At 39.2% G+C, this 21,427-nt stretch overlaps 1 protein-coding gene across 1 annotated transcript; it reads right to left on the bottom strand.

Moving 5' to 3' along the window:
• Window positions 1–249: 249 nt before the first annotated feature.
• LOC110362029 (protein scribble homolog) lies at window positions 250–21,132 on the bottom strand. The gene is made up of 7 exons (XM_065055307.1): window positions 21,061–21,132; window positions 20,345–20,551; window positions 17,696–17,932; window positions 16,116–16,205; window positions 15,360–15,437; window positions 13,634–13,729; window positions 250–421 (listed from the first exon to the last, which is right to left on the bottom strand). The coding sequence occupies exons 1-7, from the start codon at window positions 21,130–21,132 to the stop codon at window positions 269–271; spliced, it is 933 nt and encodes a 310-aa protein (XP_064911379.1). The 3' UTR covers window positions 250–268.
• Window positions 21,133–21,427: the final 295 nt, after the last annotated feature.

Genomic DNA, 21,427 nt, shown 5'->3' with positions numbered 1-21,427 from the left:
TAGGACACCCTTACAAATGGCTATTGAAACACATGGTGACATTCACGTAACCTCACCCAGCGCATTTTGTTTCAAGTGCACAAGTTGTGGCCAAAGGAAAGTTCAAGGCAAAGAAATACAAACACGGGTTCTGCTCTCCCAGCTCAAATCCATCCTCTGTGTCACGGTTTTCCCTACAATGAAGGCATAGTGGTTCCAGTACTGCATTAAACGTAACCGAACAAGGGGAAAGAAAACCACAGTGAACTCTTTCCTGAAAAGTACTTTATTAAGGAGGATAAAAAGCACTGTTCAAACAGTCCGAATAGCCATGACCTTCTGCGCTGTTGGGCTCCTCGGGCTCAAAGTCATCTGGGTCTGGGGGCAACTGGTCGGTATCTTCATCAGAAGTGGATGGGCGTGTGAGGATTATCCGAGGTATCTTCAGCAAGGTGCAAAAGATTGCAGAGAAAAGAGTCAGATCAGGAGCAGGGACGAGTCTAAAGGGGATTCTTTAAAGGTATGGGGGAAGCAGGTGATAAAAAAAACATGGGAGAGATGTAACACTGCTGGGCTTCCTGACAGGTGAACTGTTCTATGCTGAAAATTGCATTGATAATTAAAGTAAAGTTGAGATAAATTGCTTAATTGTCTCATTAGCTAATAATAATAATAAAAAAAATCCATAGGAAAAAAAAAAGATATAAAGATATTTTAAAAGTAATGACAAATAAATATGAAAAATATACACCTACTTTTTAACTTCATTATTTATTAAATTCATGCACCCGAGAGCAATGATTAATTAAGGACCATAAAGCATATAAATTATTGATCTTTGAAAGATTGCGTATTTGGGCTTTTTTACTGACAAAATGTATTTAAGGGAAACATTAAGACAAAATATTAATGTGCAAATTCATTAGTTAATAAATATGCATATATGGAGTTGATTCAGAACCATTTTTTGGCCCAAAACTTTGTGTTCTTTTAGAACTATGTTGTAATGTTTTAAAATGAATTTAAATGCTGTAACCAAGAAAAGAGAAGAATGTCATGTTCTTTATGTCTAGGCAAATAGTAAATCAGTAATGGTTTGTTTCAATGAGTGAATTGTTACAAATTTAACTCTCATGCACAAAGTCATCCTGCTTTTTACTAATTTTCAATAAAGATTAACAATTAATGAAAACAGATATAAGTCAGTATATCTAACAAGCAGCTAATATAATAACGTGTAACGAATAAAAAGTCCATCCTACCAGCAGTCTGAATATTTTCAAGAAAGGTAGTATTTCTTATTTATCAGCTACTTTAATGCATTTCTTCACACTTTATAAGAGTGTTTAATGTTGACACCACACAATTCAATCATGTATATATTATTTCCTTGCTGTACATGATTTGATTTAGGAAATTACACAAACACATAGATGCTTCGTGGCTGTTCAGCTAGACAGCCAACAGGTTCCTGCAGTGAATTAAAATTAGTTATTCCCCAGATTTCACAAACTGCAGTAGCTCTGACTCCTCTGACTATTGGGGGGCCTGACACCCCCCTGGCTCACGAGCAGGCACAGTACCCGCAGATACCAAACTGCAGGTGTCAGTCTAGAGACGAATCTCACCCATTATAAGCTCTTGCTTAGACTAAGAAGGACTCATTTCTGGAAGCCTTAAACAATCTATATAGATCCTAATCTCTGGCCAGGCTCACAGCTCCTGGGAAAATTTGCTTCTGCCATGCACACCTGTCAGCATTTATAAATTTTCACGCACTGGATGTTTCTCTTGGCTCTGTGCTTTGTTAAAAGGGGTTTCTTTCTTAACAACAACCAGCAGCCAGATGCTTTGTACTACAGCAAATGCACACCCTATAAATCCAGGTAGTGCACTGGGTCATATATTGAAATTCTGCCACCTCAAAGACTAGTGTGGAGGTCTGTGCCCTCTCTGAAGTTACCTGCAGAAATATCCAGGACCAGGCTTTGTGTTACACTGAGCTGTTTGTTCAAAGCTCAGGGAAGACCTTTCCTTGCATTCTGTGTCACTCAAAACCAGACATGTACACGTTTCCCCAAGACCAGGCATCCATTGCACTAGCGAGTATGCAGAAAGAGTCACCGGTGGGTTTTTTTTTTCCTTTTGAAGAATAGCCCTTAGCAATTTTAAATGTCACTTACTGAAATACTCTTTATCATCATGGTTTCTACTCCCCAGTGATCCCACTTGGAAAGAGTCAAATTCAATTATCTAAAAAAGCTTTTCTTCAAACATTTCATTACTTCTGGAGACGGATTTTTGCATACTATCTTTCTTGCATACTGTCTTTCAAATATAATGATGGGACTAAGTCTTACAATCACAAATTGAATTTAAGTGATGAAATGGAAAATAGAAAAAAAAATAAATAATCAAGCTGTTGGTGAGGCATAACCCTACAAATTGAAACTAATAAATGCACAAAGGTCCTTTGGAAACATTTTTTTTTAGGCACCTTGAAATACTTGTTTTAGAGACCATTATTCATTTTAATTATCTTCAAAAAAAATGTCCTCCTTTTTTTTTTCTTTTTTTAATTAATTCTCTACATCTTAAAGAAATATACATCTGAGATTGTAACAATATTGCTAGAGGAATGAATCCCACAGGACGTTCAGTTCTGATACAAATATTCTTTCATATTTCTCTCTATGTGCAATACACTGCAAGCTGTAATTAGGCTTTCACAACTTTTCCAAAATTTCATCTCATATCCTTGATGACACACTCTTTCCTACGCCCATGCTCTGACAGCTTGCACACCTCCGGCACCTGAGCCGTGGCAGAGTCTCCAGAGGACACCCCGTCCCTGCCGGTAGCACGATGCTCCTACCAACACCCCTGCTGAGGCTCCCTGTTGGACGACTGTCTGCCCACTGGTTCTTGTTTGTCCAACATTTCTACAGTAATTTTATCAACCACTTCCATTAAATAAATAGTGCTGGGGGAAGTCTTTCATCTAGTCTTTCATGCTACTGCAGGTAAAAAGGAACCAGCACCAAATGACCAACCAACTTTCTACAGCGAAGGCTGAGCAGTGTCTCACCGCTGTTAAGGCTGGAAACCTAGGAGGAGGCCGGGCTCACAGAATGTCAGGGATTGGAAGGGACCTCAAAAGTTCATCTAGTCCAATCCCCCTGTCGGAGCAGGAACACCTAGATGAGGTTACAAAGGAAGGCGTCCAGGCGGGTTTTGAATGTCTCCAGAGTAGGAGACTCCACAACCCCCCTGGGCAGTCTGTTCCGGTGCTCCATCAACCACAATGTGAAGAAGTTTCTTCTAAAATTTAAATGGAACCTCCTGTGTTCCAACTTATACCCATTGCCCCTTGTCTTATCATTGGTTGGCACTGAGAAGGGCCTGGTTCTATCCTCATGACACTCACCCTTTATATATTTATAAACATTAATGAGATCACCCCTCAGTCTCCTCTTTTCCAAGCTAAAGAGACCCAGCTCCTTCAGCCTTTCCTCATAAAAGAGGTGCTCCACTTCCTTAGTCAGGGAGTGGAGCATCAGCTCTGATCTGCAGCTCTGGTCCCTCTGCATTCTCTCCAGGAGGGTGAAAGCTTGCACATACAGCCACTCAGGCTGTTTTGGAGACCCGCAGCTGAGTTTCTCTAACAAAAAAATATTCTAGTCCAAGCACAGCCATGTCCACTGTCCCTCTGCTTTCAGCCCATCTTGCTGCCTGCTCTACCTCTGAAACCCCATGTGAACTCCCACTGCTGCTGCCCCCAAACCCACTGCTGCTCCTTCCTCTGTGGCCTATTGTCCTGCCCCGCGCCTGCCACCCCAACGGGATGTGGAGGAACCGTAATTTCTTCACAGCTCAATCATAGCTAACAATGACAAAATGAGTCTTGGTTGTGAATTATGCCACCTACACAACTGTAGATTGAGAGCAAACCAAATTAAGTAGTAGAATACGCATTTGTACAAGATCTAACTCAGTGAAAAGAGAGTCAGGCTTCTGCTTTCTCTCTCCTAGCACCAACAGTTAACAATTAATCTCCTAAAAAAGAAAAAAAATAAAGTATGTAATAAAAACACATCATAGTTCTAACCGCAGTGGCCTTTCCATTCTCACTGAACTATCCCCTAGAAACCCAGCACTCTCCATCACTGCCTTCACATTCACTCTGCTCCCAGGAAAATCACAAACTAAGCTTTATCAGCTTCCTTTCCTCTTCCAGGTTGTTTTTTTTAAAAAACAAACAAACAAACAAACAAACAAAACAATAACAACAAAGGTAATAAAACTCAACAACTCTAAACTTGCATTATCTTGTGTTCAACCCGTTACTCAAACCCCATGCTTCTCTTCCCAGAATCTCAGGGGTTTCTACTCTTGCTTTCAGATTTCCATGCTTATATTCATTGACTGCAGCTTCACTCTGTTAAAAAGGGAAGCTTTGCTCTTGGAGCTTTTCTTTAATGTTCATATTTGAATGTACATTTCTTGGTACGTGACAACCAAAGGACGACAGGAGAACGGATTTCAGGTTCAAAAAAAAAGTCACAGAAAATAGGAAGCAAATTATTTCCACTTGCCATTATGGACAGGGCAAGAGAGAGCCATTTAGGATGGAAACAAAAGAAACCTTTCCAGTACAGGCAGCTGAGCTCAAGAGTCACTTGCCTAAAGCATGTGGGAAGGTGTGGAATCTCCATCTTCTGCTAGTAATTCAAAAGAAGAAGTTGATACTGGTGTAGGAGGACAGACTATCCAGGATTCTGCCCTGTTCCATTGTTTTACTCCACTACTTTTTAATGAATAGTGTCTGAACTTGTTTAAAATATTTCTGTTGAAATCACAAAGTCCTCCTACTCACTTTCCATCATCATGCACTCATTATTAAAATAATACCTGAAGTACCAGTCAATCCCAAACCATCAAAATATGTAGAATATTTTTTCTGAAAAATGTATGATTAATCCTTTGAAACATGTTACTATTTTCCTTTTGTTTTCCCTGAAATTATATTTTCAGTGCCTAAAAAGCAAACAAAGCAAAACAAAGGATATGTTCAGTATCAAAACCAGTGCATTCACTATGGGAATTTCTTTCACTACTCTGTTTGTGTCTTCCTTATACTTTTTCAACATAAACACCTAACGCTGCAGACACTAAAAAGACTCACTAAAAAATTTCATTTTCCTTTAAATCATCTGAAAATCAAATTATTTCAGACACTATCATTTAATGGCATTACCACCCTTCATTGAAAGTTGGAGTCCTTCAGCTGAAGCACAGACATAAGACTCCCTAGTTCACTGCAAGAAGTAGTAGAACAAACCAGCCTGAATAACCTGGGGAAATTCAGCTGTGGTGTTGGCTGCAAAATTCTTTCATATTGCAACAGGATAGGAACAAACCCACAACCAGCTATGATGCTCCAGTTGAAAGCATCTTCTGAAAGCATGATAAATGAGATGTCCTGCCAACAGGTTAACATCCAATAATTTTTAACTTCCAGTTGTACATGTGTGCTTTCGTTTTCTTCTTCTAATAAAAATGCTTGTTCAAAAGGTTACAGAACAGTACACAAAGAACAGTTCATTATGTCTTTTTATAACCTTTTCAAAACCAAAACCAAACAAAAAAAAAAACATCATCTTTTTTTCTTCCTTCCCCCCCTCCCCACAGGTCTGTACTCCAATCTCAGCAGAAGGAGGAAGCTCCCAAGGTGAGAGTCAAGCCTACAGCATGAGCTTCACATGAAAGGTGTAACCAGCAGTGACAGCACGGCTGAGAGCAAGGCCAGGAGCTGGGGCAAGAGGCTACACATCAGACAACAATAAGACACATGAAAGGCCCAAGTTTGAAAGAACAGGGGCAGAGGAAAAGGATTTGGATGGGCTTTTGAAAGAAAACCAGACATACTTTTAACCCTAGTTCAAACAGATCACCTTCTAAAGAAAACATTCCCCAGCTAGAAAATACCTGTAATAGGAAAGTGTGGCTATTTCAACTCCATATCCAGAAATAGTACATATTTTTGAAATTTTACTTTAAAGCTGATCTTCACTGATACCAGTACTAAGGCTGGTACCTTACAGCTGGTGGAAAGAGGGGAAAAAAACCTACCTATCTGAGAGCATTTGTAGGGGTTTGTGTAAACCTCATGAATAATTTTCTGATTTTATACTTTATTTTACCTTTTTTGTCATCACTAGTGATGGCGATATTATTTTAGACTTAATGGGAAATTCAGGCTTCTTACTAAACAATGAAAACATGCTTTTGCTACATGCAAAAGGCTGCATTTGATAATGACTCTGTTCATAAAAGAAACTGTCTAAATTTGTCTAACCTGATCTAGTTGAAGATGTCTCTGCTCATTGCAGGTGATTGGACTAGATGACCCTTAAAGGTGCTTTCCAACCCAAGCTGTTCTATGACTCTATGATTCTATACATCAAATTTGGAGTGAAGAAGGGCATTTAGTCATGTCTAAAAAAAGGTTACACAGCTGGATTTTTAAATAGTAGTTTTAAAAAGAAATGCCAAAATGTATCTAAGAAGAACAGCAGAGAATGGGCTGATCAGACAAAGCTGGCATCTGTTGGCTTTTTTAATTGAAGTGATGTGATGCTTTGTTCTTGAAGACCGACAACAGACAACCTTCTCTTCAAAATAAAACATACAGGAAATACAAGTTAAAATGGGAGAAAGAGATCTAATTAATTTCTTATGAATTTACTACCCACAAGAAATCTCACCACCAAGCAGAAGTGGACAAGGCAGCCAGGGGAGGGGAAGGTGGCTGGGGCAGGGGGCAATCACCTAACACACAGCCACATGTACACAGCTGGAAAAATTTGCCGACTCTATTTGAGCATTCAACACAGCTTCCCTATATATCGGGTGTTATCAGGAAGATTTTCACTTGCATGTGTTTTATGGAGAACCCACCCTGTAAATCCCTGGCTGCATCACTTTCCCCCATGTGTTACAGTGCTATTTCACTATCTTCAAGACCTGCAGCCAGACTCCAGAGTTTGTGAGGTCAGGTGGAGAGAGAGGTATAGACCTCTCCTGCATGCTTGGGAAGATAAATCTACGGTCAGGCATGGATGCAGCACCTCGTTACGCTGGGCAGCAGAAGACCTCTGCACAAGGAAAGTGGGGTGGCCCTGGCTGCTGCGCTCCAGGAGCAGCCAGCTTTTGCCAGCCCCTGTTGCTGCTCAGGGCTGAGAGAGAGGAGCATGTAATTCAGTTCATCCTTAAGCTTGGAGCAGCCACACTGCTCTCCAGCACTGCCAAAGATACACCTAAGCTTTGGCATTGTGTTTGTGAATGTGCTACATCAGTTTTGTGTGCAGCAGCCTGGTGACCACAAGGGTGGTGGGAGCTACCCTACTAGCCTGTCCCTCTTCCCCAAGCTCATTGTTCTTCCCACATTGTGCCTGGTGATCTGCTCCAAAATCTAATTCAGCTCAGCATGATTTACTGGAGGTTCTACGCACCAGACAAGTGCCACTCCAGGTGCCTTCCCCTAAAATTTCCTCTGTGGGAATTCTCTTGATATCAATATCTTTTAGAGGCCATGTTTAAAGCTGGCTATTTTCTCCACTTGTTATTGGGATAGCAAAAGAACACCTTGAATATTTTGTCTGTCTCCCAGTGTGTAGTATATATCACATTTGGGCTTGTCACATTTAGAGAGAAGCTCCTTTCTGTTCTTATCTGGCAGTTCAGTGCCTCCCAAGGGTAATGCACAAGCCAAGGAAGGTGGAGTTCAGTCAAACCACATTTCATAGCAGACAAAAATGAAAGGTCAGTGTCCATCGTGTCATATCTTCAGTGCCCTCAGACACAAGAGGCTTTTATATGATTCAAAATGCTTATGAAAATTCTCCTTGATCCATTCTTTCATCTTCTACTGTATCACTGGATAGTGACTTCCCTGACACTGGAACCTGATACACAGATTTTCATTTAAGCGCTTTCAGTGTAATCATTTATGGCCTGATGCTACAAAAACATTGAAGAAAATGCATTGCTTTGATCACATCAGGAGACTTCAAAGGTACTGCCTCCATAAGCAGTGCTACCACAGCCCAAGTTACCAATCTTTTGATTTTGGAGAAAGCTCATCACGCCCTTGAAAGGCAGCAGTCGTACCAAAACGCCTGTAGGAATTCAGTACAGCCTCCTCCCCTGCTGAGTTCTTGCAGCGTCTGTGAGGACGCCGTTCACAAGGGCAGATGTTGCCAATCATTTGTATGGTTGTTCAAATATTTATCCTCTTTTATTCCCAAATAGTATTCTATGTCTTACAGCATGGTTCCAGGTGCCTTGCTTGAGTCTGTCTCTTGTATGTATTTTTTGCTTATATTGTCTGCAGTGCTTGTATTGTCTACCATATGATGGATTGTCCTGTTTTTGGCTTGGCTAGAGTTAATTTGCTTCCTAGTAGATGGTGGGGTGCTGTATTTTGTTGATAATACACTGATGTTTTGGTTGTTGCTAATCAATATTTATACCAAGTCAAGGTCTTTTCAATGAGGAGGCTGGAGATGCATAAGAAACTGGGAGGGGGCACAGTCAGGTCAGCTAACCCAAAATGGCCAGGGGGATATTCCATACCATATGATGTCATTTTCAGTATATAAACTTGGGGAGCTGGCTGGGGTGGGAGGTAACCACTGCTTGGAAAGGGGGGTGGCAATCAGTCAGCAGGCGTATCACTTGTTCTGTATATTTTATCATTGCCTCTTTTGCAGTCCTATTAAACTGTTTTTATCTCAAGTCATGAGTTTTACTTTTTTCCAATTCTCTCCCCCATCCCACTGTGGGGGAGAGAGGGCGTGAGAAAACAGCTGTGTAGTGTTTATCTGCCTGCTGGGTTAAACTACAATATGGGTTTACTTTGTAGATTTTTTTTTTCTTTAACTTTGAGGTATTTGACTATGGTATCTTGAAAAGATCAATTAATGACTTTTCTTTTTTAAAAGGTTTTTCCCATTTAGCATTACTATAAGTTCTACAGAATCCAAGAATGTAAAGTTTGAAGTGAGTCAATTCTGACTGAGTCCTCTGTGTAAACTACTTAAAAGGAAGAGAAGAAAAAAGATATACTGTGCAAACAGAAGCATTTGTTTGGAGCAGGAACTTACTCCCAAATTCACAAAATAAGCTGCCTAACAACTATACCTTTTATCTTTCATCCAGACTCAGAAATAACAAGTTACTTAGATAAAAGTGGAATCAAACCAGCAGATGAAATAAAGATAGAGATCACGTGGCAGATGGGTTCTTACACTCCACTGAAGCTCAGACGATCAGTGCAGGGTTAGCTAAGCCAGCAAAGCTGTGTGTGGCTTTCTTTGCAAGCGTGTGTAAACCTGCACAAGATGCAAGGCCATGAGGAGTCAGACTCCTGACTACTAAAACTAACTTACTTTTTCAGAATAAAAAAGTTACATAAAAATAACAATACCCTTACCTGACAAGACTAAGAGCCATGAAATGTTTTGGAGAAGACATAAAGCAGTTCTTCATAAAAAGCCTGAAGACTGAAATAATAGATCATATGGTATCATAGGCACAGGTCAATCAAACACTGTCTGTGAGCCAGGTTGTTGTTGTTTGAAATGAGTTTCAGAAGAAATCTCTCTTTGATGTTGATGATAGGGACGTTCTGAATCCCGGTTTAGTTGTCGTCCTTTATAGTGCTTCTCTGACCTGAGTATTCTACTGGTTTTGCTTTTAAAATTGAGAAACTATGATAATGACTAAAGAAACAAGAAAGATGTATTATTATGTTTAAGTTGTATTATTACAATTTTCTGACATGGCTAGAACTGACCTGCCCAGATGAATAGAGAAAGAGTTTGATACTTAGATTTCTGAAGATTTGTAACTGGTGTAAGTGCATCAAGACTTCCCTGAAAAGCCTACATCAGCTGGAAATTAAGAAGATGGATCTATGGTTCTCATCTACATAAAGTTTCTCATCACTTACATCTAAACAACATGGGAGAAAGGCAGAAAATCAGCAACCTACACATTCTAGGAGCACAGTATATGCTCACTTACTTTCTGCAGGCACAAAAGCAATTCACTTTGCCATACATTACAAGTTCTAGTACACCGAAGTTGTCTGTTTTCTCACTATATTTAGGAACACTTGGCATCTCTGCATTTTTAACAGAGCAACCAAAACATTTTTAGCTTGAAGTTCTTCCAATTTTTTCAGTACTCTAAGTTTATTTTACACAATCACTTTTAATTGGTAATTCTTTCTTTAGACTTCCTTGATATTCCTCGATACAAGTGACACTTGTATACCTGGTGAATTATATTTTAAAAAATTTAATTGAGGAAATTCCCAGGCCAAAAGCATGCAATTAAAGAAAAGGATATGATAAGATTTGAAGTGAAATAATATATTAAAATATTTAAGGGATTCAAAATTAATTACAAGGTATACAATATCCTCAAGAGGCTGATAGGCCCTAAAAATGGATCAAAGAGGATGACATGATGATGCACGTCATGAACTAATGCTTAAACCTGTCAACATTCTACATTCAGTTAGACAAAATCCATTGGCAATTTAAGTCAGTACTTAAATGAAAATATTTTTGATGGAGAAAGATTGTGCAGAGCTGGTTCTGTGTTTGAGGGGATGAGTAGGAAATAAGGAAGGAGGGCAGAAGACAGAAAAACAAACAACTGGAAATAAAGACTCCAGAATTTAAGTTCCTTCTGTTAAAGTCAGAATATGGCACTATTGACAATGTTTGTATCATTGATTTTTTTTTTTCCCCTGTAGTTAGACATACAATATTTTACACACAGTCTGCATGTAGATAGCCATATCAGTTGTGGTCCTAATCCATTATATTTTGATAAACATCTTTACATAGATACTATTATTTTAAGATTAGTGTTTCAAAATCCAAATACTTGGTTTAAGTTCAATTAAAATATTTTCACTTTGATATAGACATATTAAACAACGTAAAATAAACAGATTCCATATTTTTGAGGTGTGATTAGCATAACTGAGATAAGTCTATAAAATACAGTATGTAAAAAAAGGATCTAATTGTAATTAAAGTACTGGGGCCTCTACATTTCAAAAAATACTCAATCATAATTAAAACCATGGGCAATTCTCGTTTTTCCTTTGCAAATAAATGACTCAGAGTGAAAGACCTTTTCATTGTTTGTCCAATTAATTACTGATCATTCACACTGTCAGGAAATCTTAAAGATGGCACAAAGGCTTTGCAATTGAGTTTGGCTGGATGAGTTAACAATTCAAATGAGCCTTTTCTAATAAGTTAGAGCCACCATGAGAACAGAGAGGAAATCTGAATCTGGCAGCAGCATCACCCTTTGTAACGTCAGAGCATGATACTTGGAGATGGGATGGGCAATGGCAAGAGATGGCTAGAGGGCTGTGGCTAGCAAGTAATATACAAATAGTATCACACGTGGCATCTGCAAAGAGCATGTTTATTGAAATTAAATAAAAATAAATAGATGAAGACAGAGCACTTGCTGGAGGCCAGGAAGCAGGGATGACATGGAAGAGAGGGAGGCGGAAGGTGGGCACCACCCAGCACATAATTCATCTTTTGCAGGAAGAATCAAAGGAGCCTTTGGCTCCTTTGCCACCACACTTCTCTTTTTCCCCTCCCTTGATGTAGATGCACACATGTCCTCTTGAAATCTAGTCAGAAATATGAAGGAAACAAACATTCCTAGATTCCTAGCAAAGAAGAAGATTCCGCACGAAGGTCCTACTGCCATCTGCTTATCTTAACTTGCAAAGTGCGTCCTCCATAAGAAGCCAGGCTGAAAACATTTTTCAGGTATTACTGAGGAATAAGAGGATTACTCAGAATTACTGAGGAATAAGAGGAACTTCACCAGAGTAAAGTCAGAGTGAGAGCAGATACAACACTGACCAGTTCCTGAGTCAGCAGGATATTCCTCAAAAGCCCATGATCCCTAAGACTGATGAATGTTGCTCTAGGTTAATTTGCTACAGAAAAAAATATTTTTATTGAAAACAAACAAAACAAAAACAAACAAACACAACAAAAACACACACAGAAATACAAACATTTCTTAATGAAAGAACTTGCACATTAGCTACTCTTGACACTGGGAACATCATCAGCCCATCAAATCCTTCTGTGCACCAAGCTCTAAGCTGAGTAGCTTGGTCTAATCAGCCTCCTCCTCTCCTCACAGCTGAAGAACTTTAGAGGGAGGCATTATTTTCTGAGAGGTGTAGAACATAAAAGAATGATTATTGCCTCTTGATTATTGCAGATACTACTGCAACAGATCCAGGCCTCTAGCAATGTGTGAATCAAGCCTTTCAACAGTGATTCCTCTAACAGGAAGCCTTGTGCTTCTTGAAATGAGGGTTGAGACTGTGAGAAAAAACTATAAATTAGAGCTGGAAAAAAAACTAAACAAAACAAAACAAACCACGAGCTATGAAAGTGCTTTCAACTGGAAAATGTGAGGCCTCAAAATAAGTTTCTTTAAGCAACTGCACAGGAGAGAAAACCTTTATTAGTCCATCTCATAGACAGAAGCTGCAGCTTAAGCTCAACCCATCTTAAACAGTAATCCACAGAGGAAATCAGAGGAAACCACATTTGCATGGTCTGTTTGCTTATTTTTCAGTCAACTAACAAATCACAATATTAAAAAAAATGTAAATTGTTAATAAAAATTGAATGTAGCCTTTGATTATAGTCTTTTATGTAATAAACTTTCATTTTTTGCCATTTGCTGGGTTATGAGTTATATTTGTGGAAAAGGATAAAAAAGGCTGGAAGGAGAGGAATCAAACAAAGCATTCCTCTGCATTTGCTGTAGGAGAAACATTTGTTGCTTCCTGGTACTTCAGGTATAATACAAGTAGAACACATTTTGACCTTAATGAGTCAGATACCTTGATCTTATTGTATCTTCCTAGCAAAGCCACAATTTCAGGTGTGCAGGCAGATGACTATGACTGGGCTAGGTCTCCAGAGAGCTGAATTCTTTTACAGAAGTTCACAAAAGTGAATCAGATTTCTAAAAGCCACATTGTGGGCTTAGCCACTTTCTTCCATGACATGTGTGGTAAGGCTTAATCTCATCTGATACCAGTCACCTTAAAATACAGGCATGCAGTCTTAGTCTGTCATGCAAGTTTCCCCCCAGTCAAAAGATAAAAATGGTTTCCTCCAGGTAGCAGCTCAAGCTCTTCCTCCTAAAAGAGGCACCATGGAGATGCTGCTCTTTCCTTTAACTAGAGAGGAATTCCAGACAACAGAATAAACACTTTAAGTTGGAGGGAATGGAGACTGTCCTTAAAGCCCCCAAACCAGAGTGCTTCAAAAGCTCTGGTCTGCTACCCAGGTGCTTATTCAGAAGATGAGCTCCTCCTCCAGAAGACACATCCTGGCTGCAGTGACATTCAATTAAACACATGGTGGGGTCACTCATCTTTGACACATGTTCTCCTTTTACTCAGCTGCTCACAAGTTTTCTACCAGTCTTTAGTATCTTTACTAACATTAATGACAGACAACATAAAGTACTTAGTTAGGCATGACTTGTTACTCACTGAGGCCATCTAACTTACTGTTATGATGTGGTTTACTGTCGGGAAGGGGCTGCCCTTGGATGAAGCTTCAGTAGGACAAGCATCAAGGGCTTCAGGTTCTGAAACGAGGGATGCCTTAAGAAAGAAAAAAAAAATAAATAAAATAAAATAAAAAAACACAACAAAACAGAAACACTTATTTTCATTCTGAATGCTGTTTAAGAAGAGCAATTCCCTCCCTCTCAGGTTAGTATACAAATGCCTGGCCCTATTGTTACATATGGTTGCACAACAAGAGCAAATAGAATTGCAATGCTTGCCATTCCTCATTTTTGATGGGCACATTGTACATCTGAACTGTTGAAATGGTCAGTTGAAGAATAGGAATTTGTAACATCATATCAAGAGAAAAGGCTGCTTATTTGCACACAGATTAGTCCTGTGGTCAAAACATCGGGATTCCTATAGCACACCTGAATGCATTAATTCCTTTTCGTTTCCCACACATACAAAAAGCAGAGATGTTTTTTCCTACTTTCTTTAAATAGATGAATGATTCTGCCATCTTGTGGTAGACAAGAAAAGTATAACTACCTGTAAGATAACAGCAGGATGGAACAGCATGGAACAGAAATTTCTTCTCTTTATTTGTTTCACTATTCATTAAATGATCAAACATTAGTAGGTAGTATATTTCAAATAGCCCCCAAAATAACAATGAATTGTAGCTTCATGGAGGAACCCGAGAAAACTGGTTGATTTTTAAGATACTGACTTTACTAGGAATTCTGGTCAAAAGTCAAAGGTACAGCAACTAAAAATCCTGATTTTTTTCCCCCGATGATCTGATTATGTGAAATATCTAAAGAATTATTTAAATTCTCTCACATCCATTAAAATACAAAGATTAAGGATGATCCTTTCATAAAAGATAAAAAATAAAATGTAAAAGGTAAATTGTAAAAAGTAAAATTTCATCTGTAATTAACTTTTTAAAAATGTTAAACCAATTTCTAGATGTGGATTGTGGATTGTCTATAGCGTAGGTTTACAAAATTAGTAGAGTAATTTATCATTAATTGGTCTTTGGCTAATATAGGTTATATCCTCATTCCTGGCAATTTAATAGACATAAAATATTGCTTGCTCTATCCTACCTTAATTCAGAAGGAGCATGCTGAAGTAAAAATGATTAATTTAAGCAAGTATAAACAACAACTTCAGAGAACAGGAAATGAAAAAAATTATGAACCGGAAAGACAAGGCTTGGGATGGCGCATCCCAATAGGCACATTTGTCACTTGCTACTGGAAGCCTCCATCAGGGCAATTACTTAGAGCTGTTCTCTGCCAACCAAAAAATACCTTGGAGAAACAAGTTCATCTAGTTTGTATTTCTTTGCAACTGCAATAAACTCATCTAGTAAATCTAACACAATGACATAACAAAGCTTCTTGGACCAAGTACAACTCCATTTGTGCTTACAAAATTGCTGAGTAATACCATTATTTTCATTTACAAATCAGCCATTTAAGTGAATAATATTTTGTTAAGTACTTTGAACATAAAGATCTGAAAACTAGAATAAAATAAAAAGGAATACAGCAATTTAATATCATTATAATTACTCTATAACATAGTTTGGGAAGTATCTAAAAAGCTAAGGCAAGCCTAGATCTAGATCTCAAAGTCCCCAACTCTGAGTGATTTGATTTAAAGATAACAACAAGAAAACACCTTCTACATCAACAAACAACTCATCTACCTCTGTCACTCTGTCTCCTGCTTGTACCCCAGCCAAGTCTGCTGGACCATCCTTCGGCAGCCGCGTAATCGTGATTCCCTGGTAACACAAAAGACAAGTTTCACACCTGACACAGTTTCTTCCATTGTTCTTAGATGTAAAAAGTAAAAGGGAAGTAATTGATTTTCAAGACTTTTTGTTCTACTGCCTCTATTAAAATAAGAACTAAGTGTCTTAGCACGTTAGCAAGAAAAAAAGAAAGCCTCCATGGCTGACACATACAAGGAACAAAAGTCATTCATTGTTTACACTGTGCCACGGGAGACAGACTGGGAAACGAAGATTTATTTAAATTATAATTAAGTGAGAAGGTGTGAGAAATACTTTTCTTAAAACAAGTTAGCTCCTGGGAATGAGTAAATGGTATGGGAGGGGCATGTGGATTGCCAGGGGAGTGACCCCAAATCAAAGCAGAAAGTAGAAACTAGACAATGGTGTTTCAGCCATGAGCCTGTCTTCGGAAAATCATTGGTTTACTTTGAGTTTACATCTGTCCAAAATCACCCCTCCAGGAGCTTCCCCATCAAAATCTACTGCTGGCTTTTACTTTGGGAAATAAGTTACCCATGTTTCCCCTTGTTAGATGTACTACTAAGACAGTGAGGTAACATTGAGGACAAACTCAGAAAGAAAACAACAAAACACAATAGCTTCAAAGATCTGTTAATTAGTGTCTCTCTAACAATTATTAGATAAATTTTGAGTAATGAAATGCACCTCATCATTGTCTTTACATGGAGATGAGCCCTTTCCACCAGCAATGCTAATACCAAGACTGCCCATTTGACTGCACACAGTAATGGTTATCTGGAAAAGAATTATAATGGATAAGTGGCCTGATTAATCAAAAACAGTGCCTATTAATTACATGAGCAATGAAAATCTACTTCCCACTCTGAACACCAGCAGATATGCCCCTATAGAGCTCAGCCCAGACTAAAGTGGTGCTATGCTTCAACACAGCTGCATGCAAGACTAGTCTATCCTCTTGAAAAACACCAAGAATGCATTATTTCACCAGTACATAGAAGCAGTGAAAAGTAAAACTTTTTTAATGAGCTTATGAAAAACCTTTGCTTTGGAGCTTCATCATTTGATTTGCTTACTCTCAACTCTTCTGAGAATGGTCAACTGAATTGAGCAATATTACAGTAATTTTCTTTTCTTTAAACAGGCTTTCTGTCTGTATGTGTTGCTTCATCAAAAGATTTGACAGTACTCTAACCACTGGCTTAAAAGCTAAAGTATCAGGAAGCTTCATAAAAGTAGCAAAAATCGTAACCTATCTAGCTTATTCCCCTCCTGCTACTATTGGAAATAATTTAGTACAACTGCTCAGAATCTTAAATAATTTTTTGAATCTACATAATTCTCAAAGGCCAAATAAAAAAAAATTTCAAGCTCCAAAGACAGCTTACATTTAAGAATTATTCCCCACAGTTCATGTTTTGGTTTTTGTTTTGTTTTTTCTTTAGTATATAATATGCTTGGTAGTAAATAACAATTTTCTAACTGCTAAAAAAACAAGCCCATTAAATTTAAGGAACACCTTGCCACAGTGTAGTTGAATCTGAATGCAAATTGCATTTCATCTTATCACAATAGCAAAATGCTCTTATTTACATTGATTTGCTTCAAGGCTCTAAGACAATTCAAGCTTGAATAACTCGTTATATCTTATAATTCAGAATATTTCAACACAGCTGCGTTACGAAATATAACAAAATTATTCAGCTACTCTTGCTCATTTAACATTCTCATCTGAGATTCCAAAGCAGGCGAGGATGGGATACATTCTGAGTTCAGAATATAGCTTTCTCTATAAAACTCAGCCCAAATCTTGCAGTTCTCACTGACAAATTTCCATCTGAACATTCCCATCCCTGTTCATAGGACAGTGGGTTTCTCACACCATGAGGGTAAGGCTACGCCAGTGCTCCTTAACCACAGACTAAGGGAAGGCTTAGCTGAGAGCCCACCTGCACACACCCTTGGCTTAATCTTAAAATAGTCCAAAGCCGGATATACAAAATGAGACAGTATCAAATGGCTACAAAGATTATTTTTTTCTAATGGAAAATTCTTCTTCCATATAAGCCAGTGGGAGTAAGGACAAACCTCAGTTTATACTCTGTGAAAAGTAGGTCTCACAATATCTACCATGCAATATTCCCCCTTCTTTGCATCTTTCATAAATTGCCTTGCACAAGAAGCAGACTTCCCCATGGATACATAGACTTCCCCACAGACACACAGACCCCCCCATCAGTGAGTCCAGCCCCCCAGCAGTTTGGTACCTTCAGCGGGGGCTGCGGCACATCTGCTGCTCGCGATTCCTCCGAGAACCGGCTGCTTTCACCAGGGAGGCCGCCTGCTGCTGAGACAGGGGGCTGTGCCTTGGTGTTAGTCCCTGGAAGAGCCTTCCCTTTCGTTGCTGACTTGTGCTTTTCTTGAAGAGATGTTCTGGTATTTCTTTGATCTCTTATGCTATCATTGGTATCAAAAAGGCTGCCAGAAAACTTGGAAATTGGTTCCTAGGGGTTAAAGAGAAAAAGGTAAACACGATGACAGCAAGGGGAATACCTATCCGATACCCAGACACTACTCATGGTAAATTGGGTTTGTTCCTCTCTGTCACATTGCTGTACATTAGGATTTGTCTCATTGAAGACAAAACTGCAACTTTGAAGGGAATGTACAGAAGTATCTTTTTTTCACCATTATTTCTCTGGGCTGGTTTTCCTTAAACATAGAGGTGGAAATTATGGGAAAAGTGAGAGGACAGGCCAGACTCCTTTCAGGGGACCCAAAGGATAAGATGAGGGGTAACGGGCACAGACTGAAGCATAGAAGGTTCCATCTGAATATGAGGAAAAACATCTTTACTTTGAGGGTGACAGAGCACTGGAACAGGCTGCCCAGAGAGGTTGTGGAGTTTCCTTCTCTGGAGACATTCAAGACCCACATGGACACATTCCTGGGCGATCTGCTCTGGGTGAACCTGCTTTAGCAGGTGGGTCGGACTAGATGATCTCCAGAAGTCCCTTCCAACCCCAACCACTCTGTGATTCTGTGATTCATACAACCTTTCTCTAGATCCCTTGGCCCACCCAAACACATATAACTCATATATACCCAACTAAATCCTGCAATGCCTATGAAAAGGATGAGGCATGGGAATGGGACATTTTGGGCAGCCTCCTGCTCACCTTCTATATTTGGGAGCACAGGTGTGAGAGGGAACGCAAGCCCCCACATTGCATGTATGGCTCTAAGAGAAGATTTTGTTTAAATGTCTTACTGAAAAAAATAATTGAATTGACTTTACTTAGTTGCAAACATCAGCGAGTGGGGACTTGCAAACTTGCTAACAACCCAGTGACTTAGGGGTCCACTGGAAGTGGAGACTCAGAAGTGAGGCACTCCAAGGAACGCCTTGACACATGACGCTAGACTGTACCTATCCTGAGATGTAGCAAGGAACTGATAATGTCACCCTATGCTTAGCTAAACCACAACAGCTTGAAAAGAGAAATACACAATTAAAACACATCCACCAAACAATTAAAGCTTCAGACAAGTTTGACGGCAAAACACAATTAAATTTTCCAGTTACCAGTTTTGCTTAGCAAGGTGGTTAAATGGAATTCAGCGAAGATCTCCAAATTCTGTTCAGATTTTATGGATGCTTTACTCATATTTAGCTGAAATTTCCTCCTTAATTTGATGGTTAAGGTTTATTCAGATGTTCATATTACCATAATCCTTGTGTCTTCTGTTGGCACTAAAATGATGCAGCAAACAATGGCCAACATCTTTGAAAATAAGTCCCAAAAATGTCTTCCTAAGCTTGCAAGTTTAATACCAAAAATAAAAGACAGTGGCATTACCGTGAGCAGCTGTGCAGAAACCTCACTCAACACTATTTTTCAATCTATATTGGAGCTTTCCCAAAATCTCTTCATGGTTGGGATAGAAGGAAGCATTGTCAATACCAGGGAGAACAAGCAAGACATGATTGCCTCCTGTTTTCACTTAAAAGGGAATTTGTTTAGCTTTAACTCACATAAAACTTCCATTATCTTTTTTTTTTCTCATATGGGAGATTCCTCTTTGACAGCCCTGTGTTGAGTAACCTGGACCCCTCAGCGGTGCTGGGGTGCCATAGGTGCCAGGGAGAAAGGCCAGGAGCAAGGGTTGAAGGATGGGGCACATCAGCAGCAGTCAAGGGAGAAGGAGGAAGAGGAGGTCCTGGCAGAGGAGCAGGAACCCCAGTTCCTCCCTCAACTCTCAGCAAACATCTGGAGGAAAGACTAGTAAGCAATGCCCTGAAAGGGACAGGCTGTGAGATGCAATCACAACCTCCTGTTTCCAGGCTATGACTGAGAAAACAGTCAAGCTGTCTCACAGGTAACAGACAGCTGGTAGGTTCAGGCTAGAAAAACCACAGTGTGCAGGGTTTCCTGGATGTCAGTACCTGGAACAGCACAACCCAAAACTAAACATACAGTCGAGCAGCACTGCAACCTCACTTTTCTACCAGCCAGTACCTGGGAGACACTGAGCTTCAATCGCTGCTAACAATCTGCCTCCCTGAAAGGGATGAAGAGATGTTGGTAACTAAGGATATAAGTAGGAGTAAAATAAAAAACATATGTATCTCTTCATTGGGCAGGTCACTCAACCTGCAAGTTGCACTGTACTCTTGGGGCAGTTCAATTGCAAGCAAAGTACTCTTGGATGGACTGTTTAATTGCAAACAAAGTAAAGGAATAAAATATTGAACACGGTTCTGTACCCTCTGCACAAGTGAGGACGTGAAAGCACAGGTAGTGCAGCCTCCCACTAACCCGAAGTGCTCGGCAGGATAACAGCACTGTGAGCAGATGGTTGTTTCTTGACAGACACACAACATTGTCTCTCCTCACTTCAAGGAGACTACCTACATCCTCATCAGGATCCTCCAGCTCCTCCGCTTCTTGCTCAGGACTGATTCTTCCTTCTCTCCATTTTCCATTAGCAGAGCTGAATTTGTACAGGTTACCACCACGGAAACTTTCCTTTCCTTTCAGTGAGGCCCAGCGAGAGCCCTGGGAGCTCCAGTTATGGCCACTGTACAGTTTAGGAGACTTGGGAAGCCACTTAATAGAGTCCTGAGAGGAAAACGACAAAAAAAAAAAAAAAAAAAAAAAAAAAAAAAAAAAAAAATAGGCAATGAATGCATTTTAAGCAAGTAATAGATGTATGTACTTGTGGAAATTGTCTGGCAAGTTCTACAAGTTATTTTAGTACCTTGTAAATATTGCATTTCCCCTTTAAAGCTACCTCTCAAGGTAATAACCTAGAGAGGCACTTGGCCAGTTAATGGGCAATACTCATGGCACAAAGAGCAAGTAAAAGCTGCTGCAACAGTGGAAGCCTTCAGGGACTTACATGATCATGGAAACAATCCCACTTCCAGCATCAGAAAGAATTAAATTATCAACATCAGTCTTCAATAATTTTAGATCCTGTACTATTAAGAAAACAAACAAGAGTACTTAAATCTCTAGTGACTGTTTCATCTGGCATCCTGCGTTACAAAATCTATCAAGTCCCCTTCCCTTTTTCACTATTCTTTAAATAAAATGTTCTGTTTGTTCAATGGTCCCATAGAAAGTACAACATTAAACTGATGTTTTAAGGTTTGCTGATTTTCAAAGTGATTATAGTCCAGTTTTTCCAAGATGTCCATTAGTCATTTACATCCAAAACCCACCACCTCTCTTCTTCAGACACATCAGTTCATAAAATGACAAGTGGTGGCAAGGTTGCCCACATACCTTAATTTCACTGAACTTCAGAATTAATTTTTCAAAGTAACCTTCATCTTTCCTTTAAGCTTTAATATTGCCTTTAAATTTCATTATGGTGACACAAATCTAATGACAGAAAGCAGCCTGACACCATATCAATAGATATGTTAATGCATGTGCTCCAACAAGGCAAATAGATGGAGAACACAAATTTATGAAAAAAATTATCAACAA

This window comes from Columba livia, chromosome 3 (assembly GCF_036013475.1).
Source record: "Columba livia isolate bColLiv1 breed racing homer chromosome 3, bColLiv1.pat.W.v2, whole genome shotgun sequence".
NCBI classification, from domain to species: Eukaryota; Metazoa; Chordata; class Aves; order Columbiformes; family Columbidae; genus Columba; species Columba livia.
The sequence above is the reverse complement of the archived record's forward strand: the minus strand, read 5'-3'. Positions and strand labels throughout refer to the sequence as shown.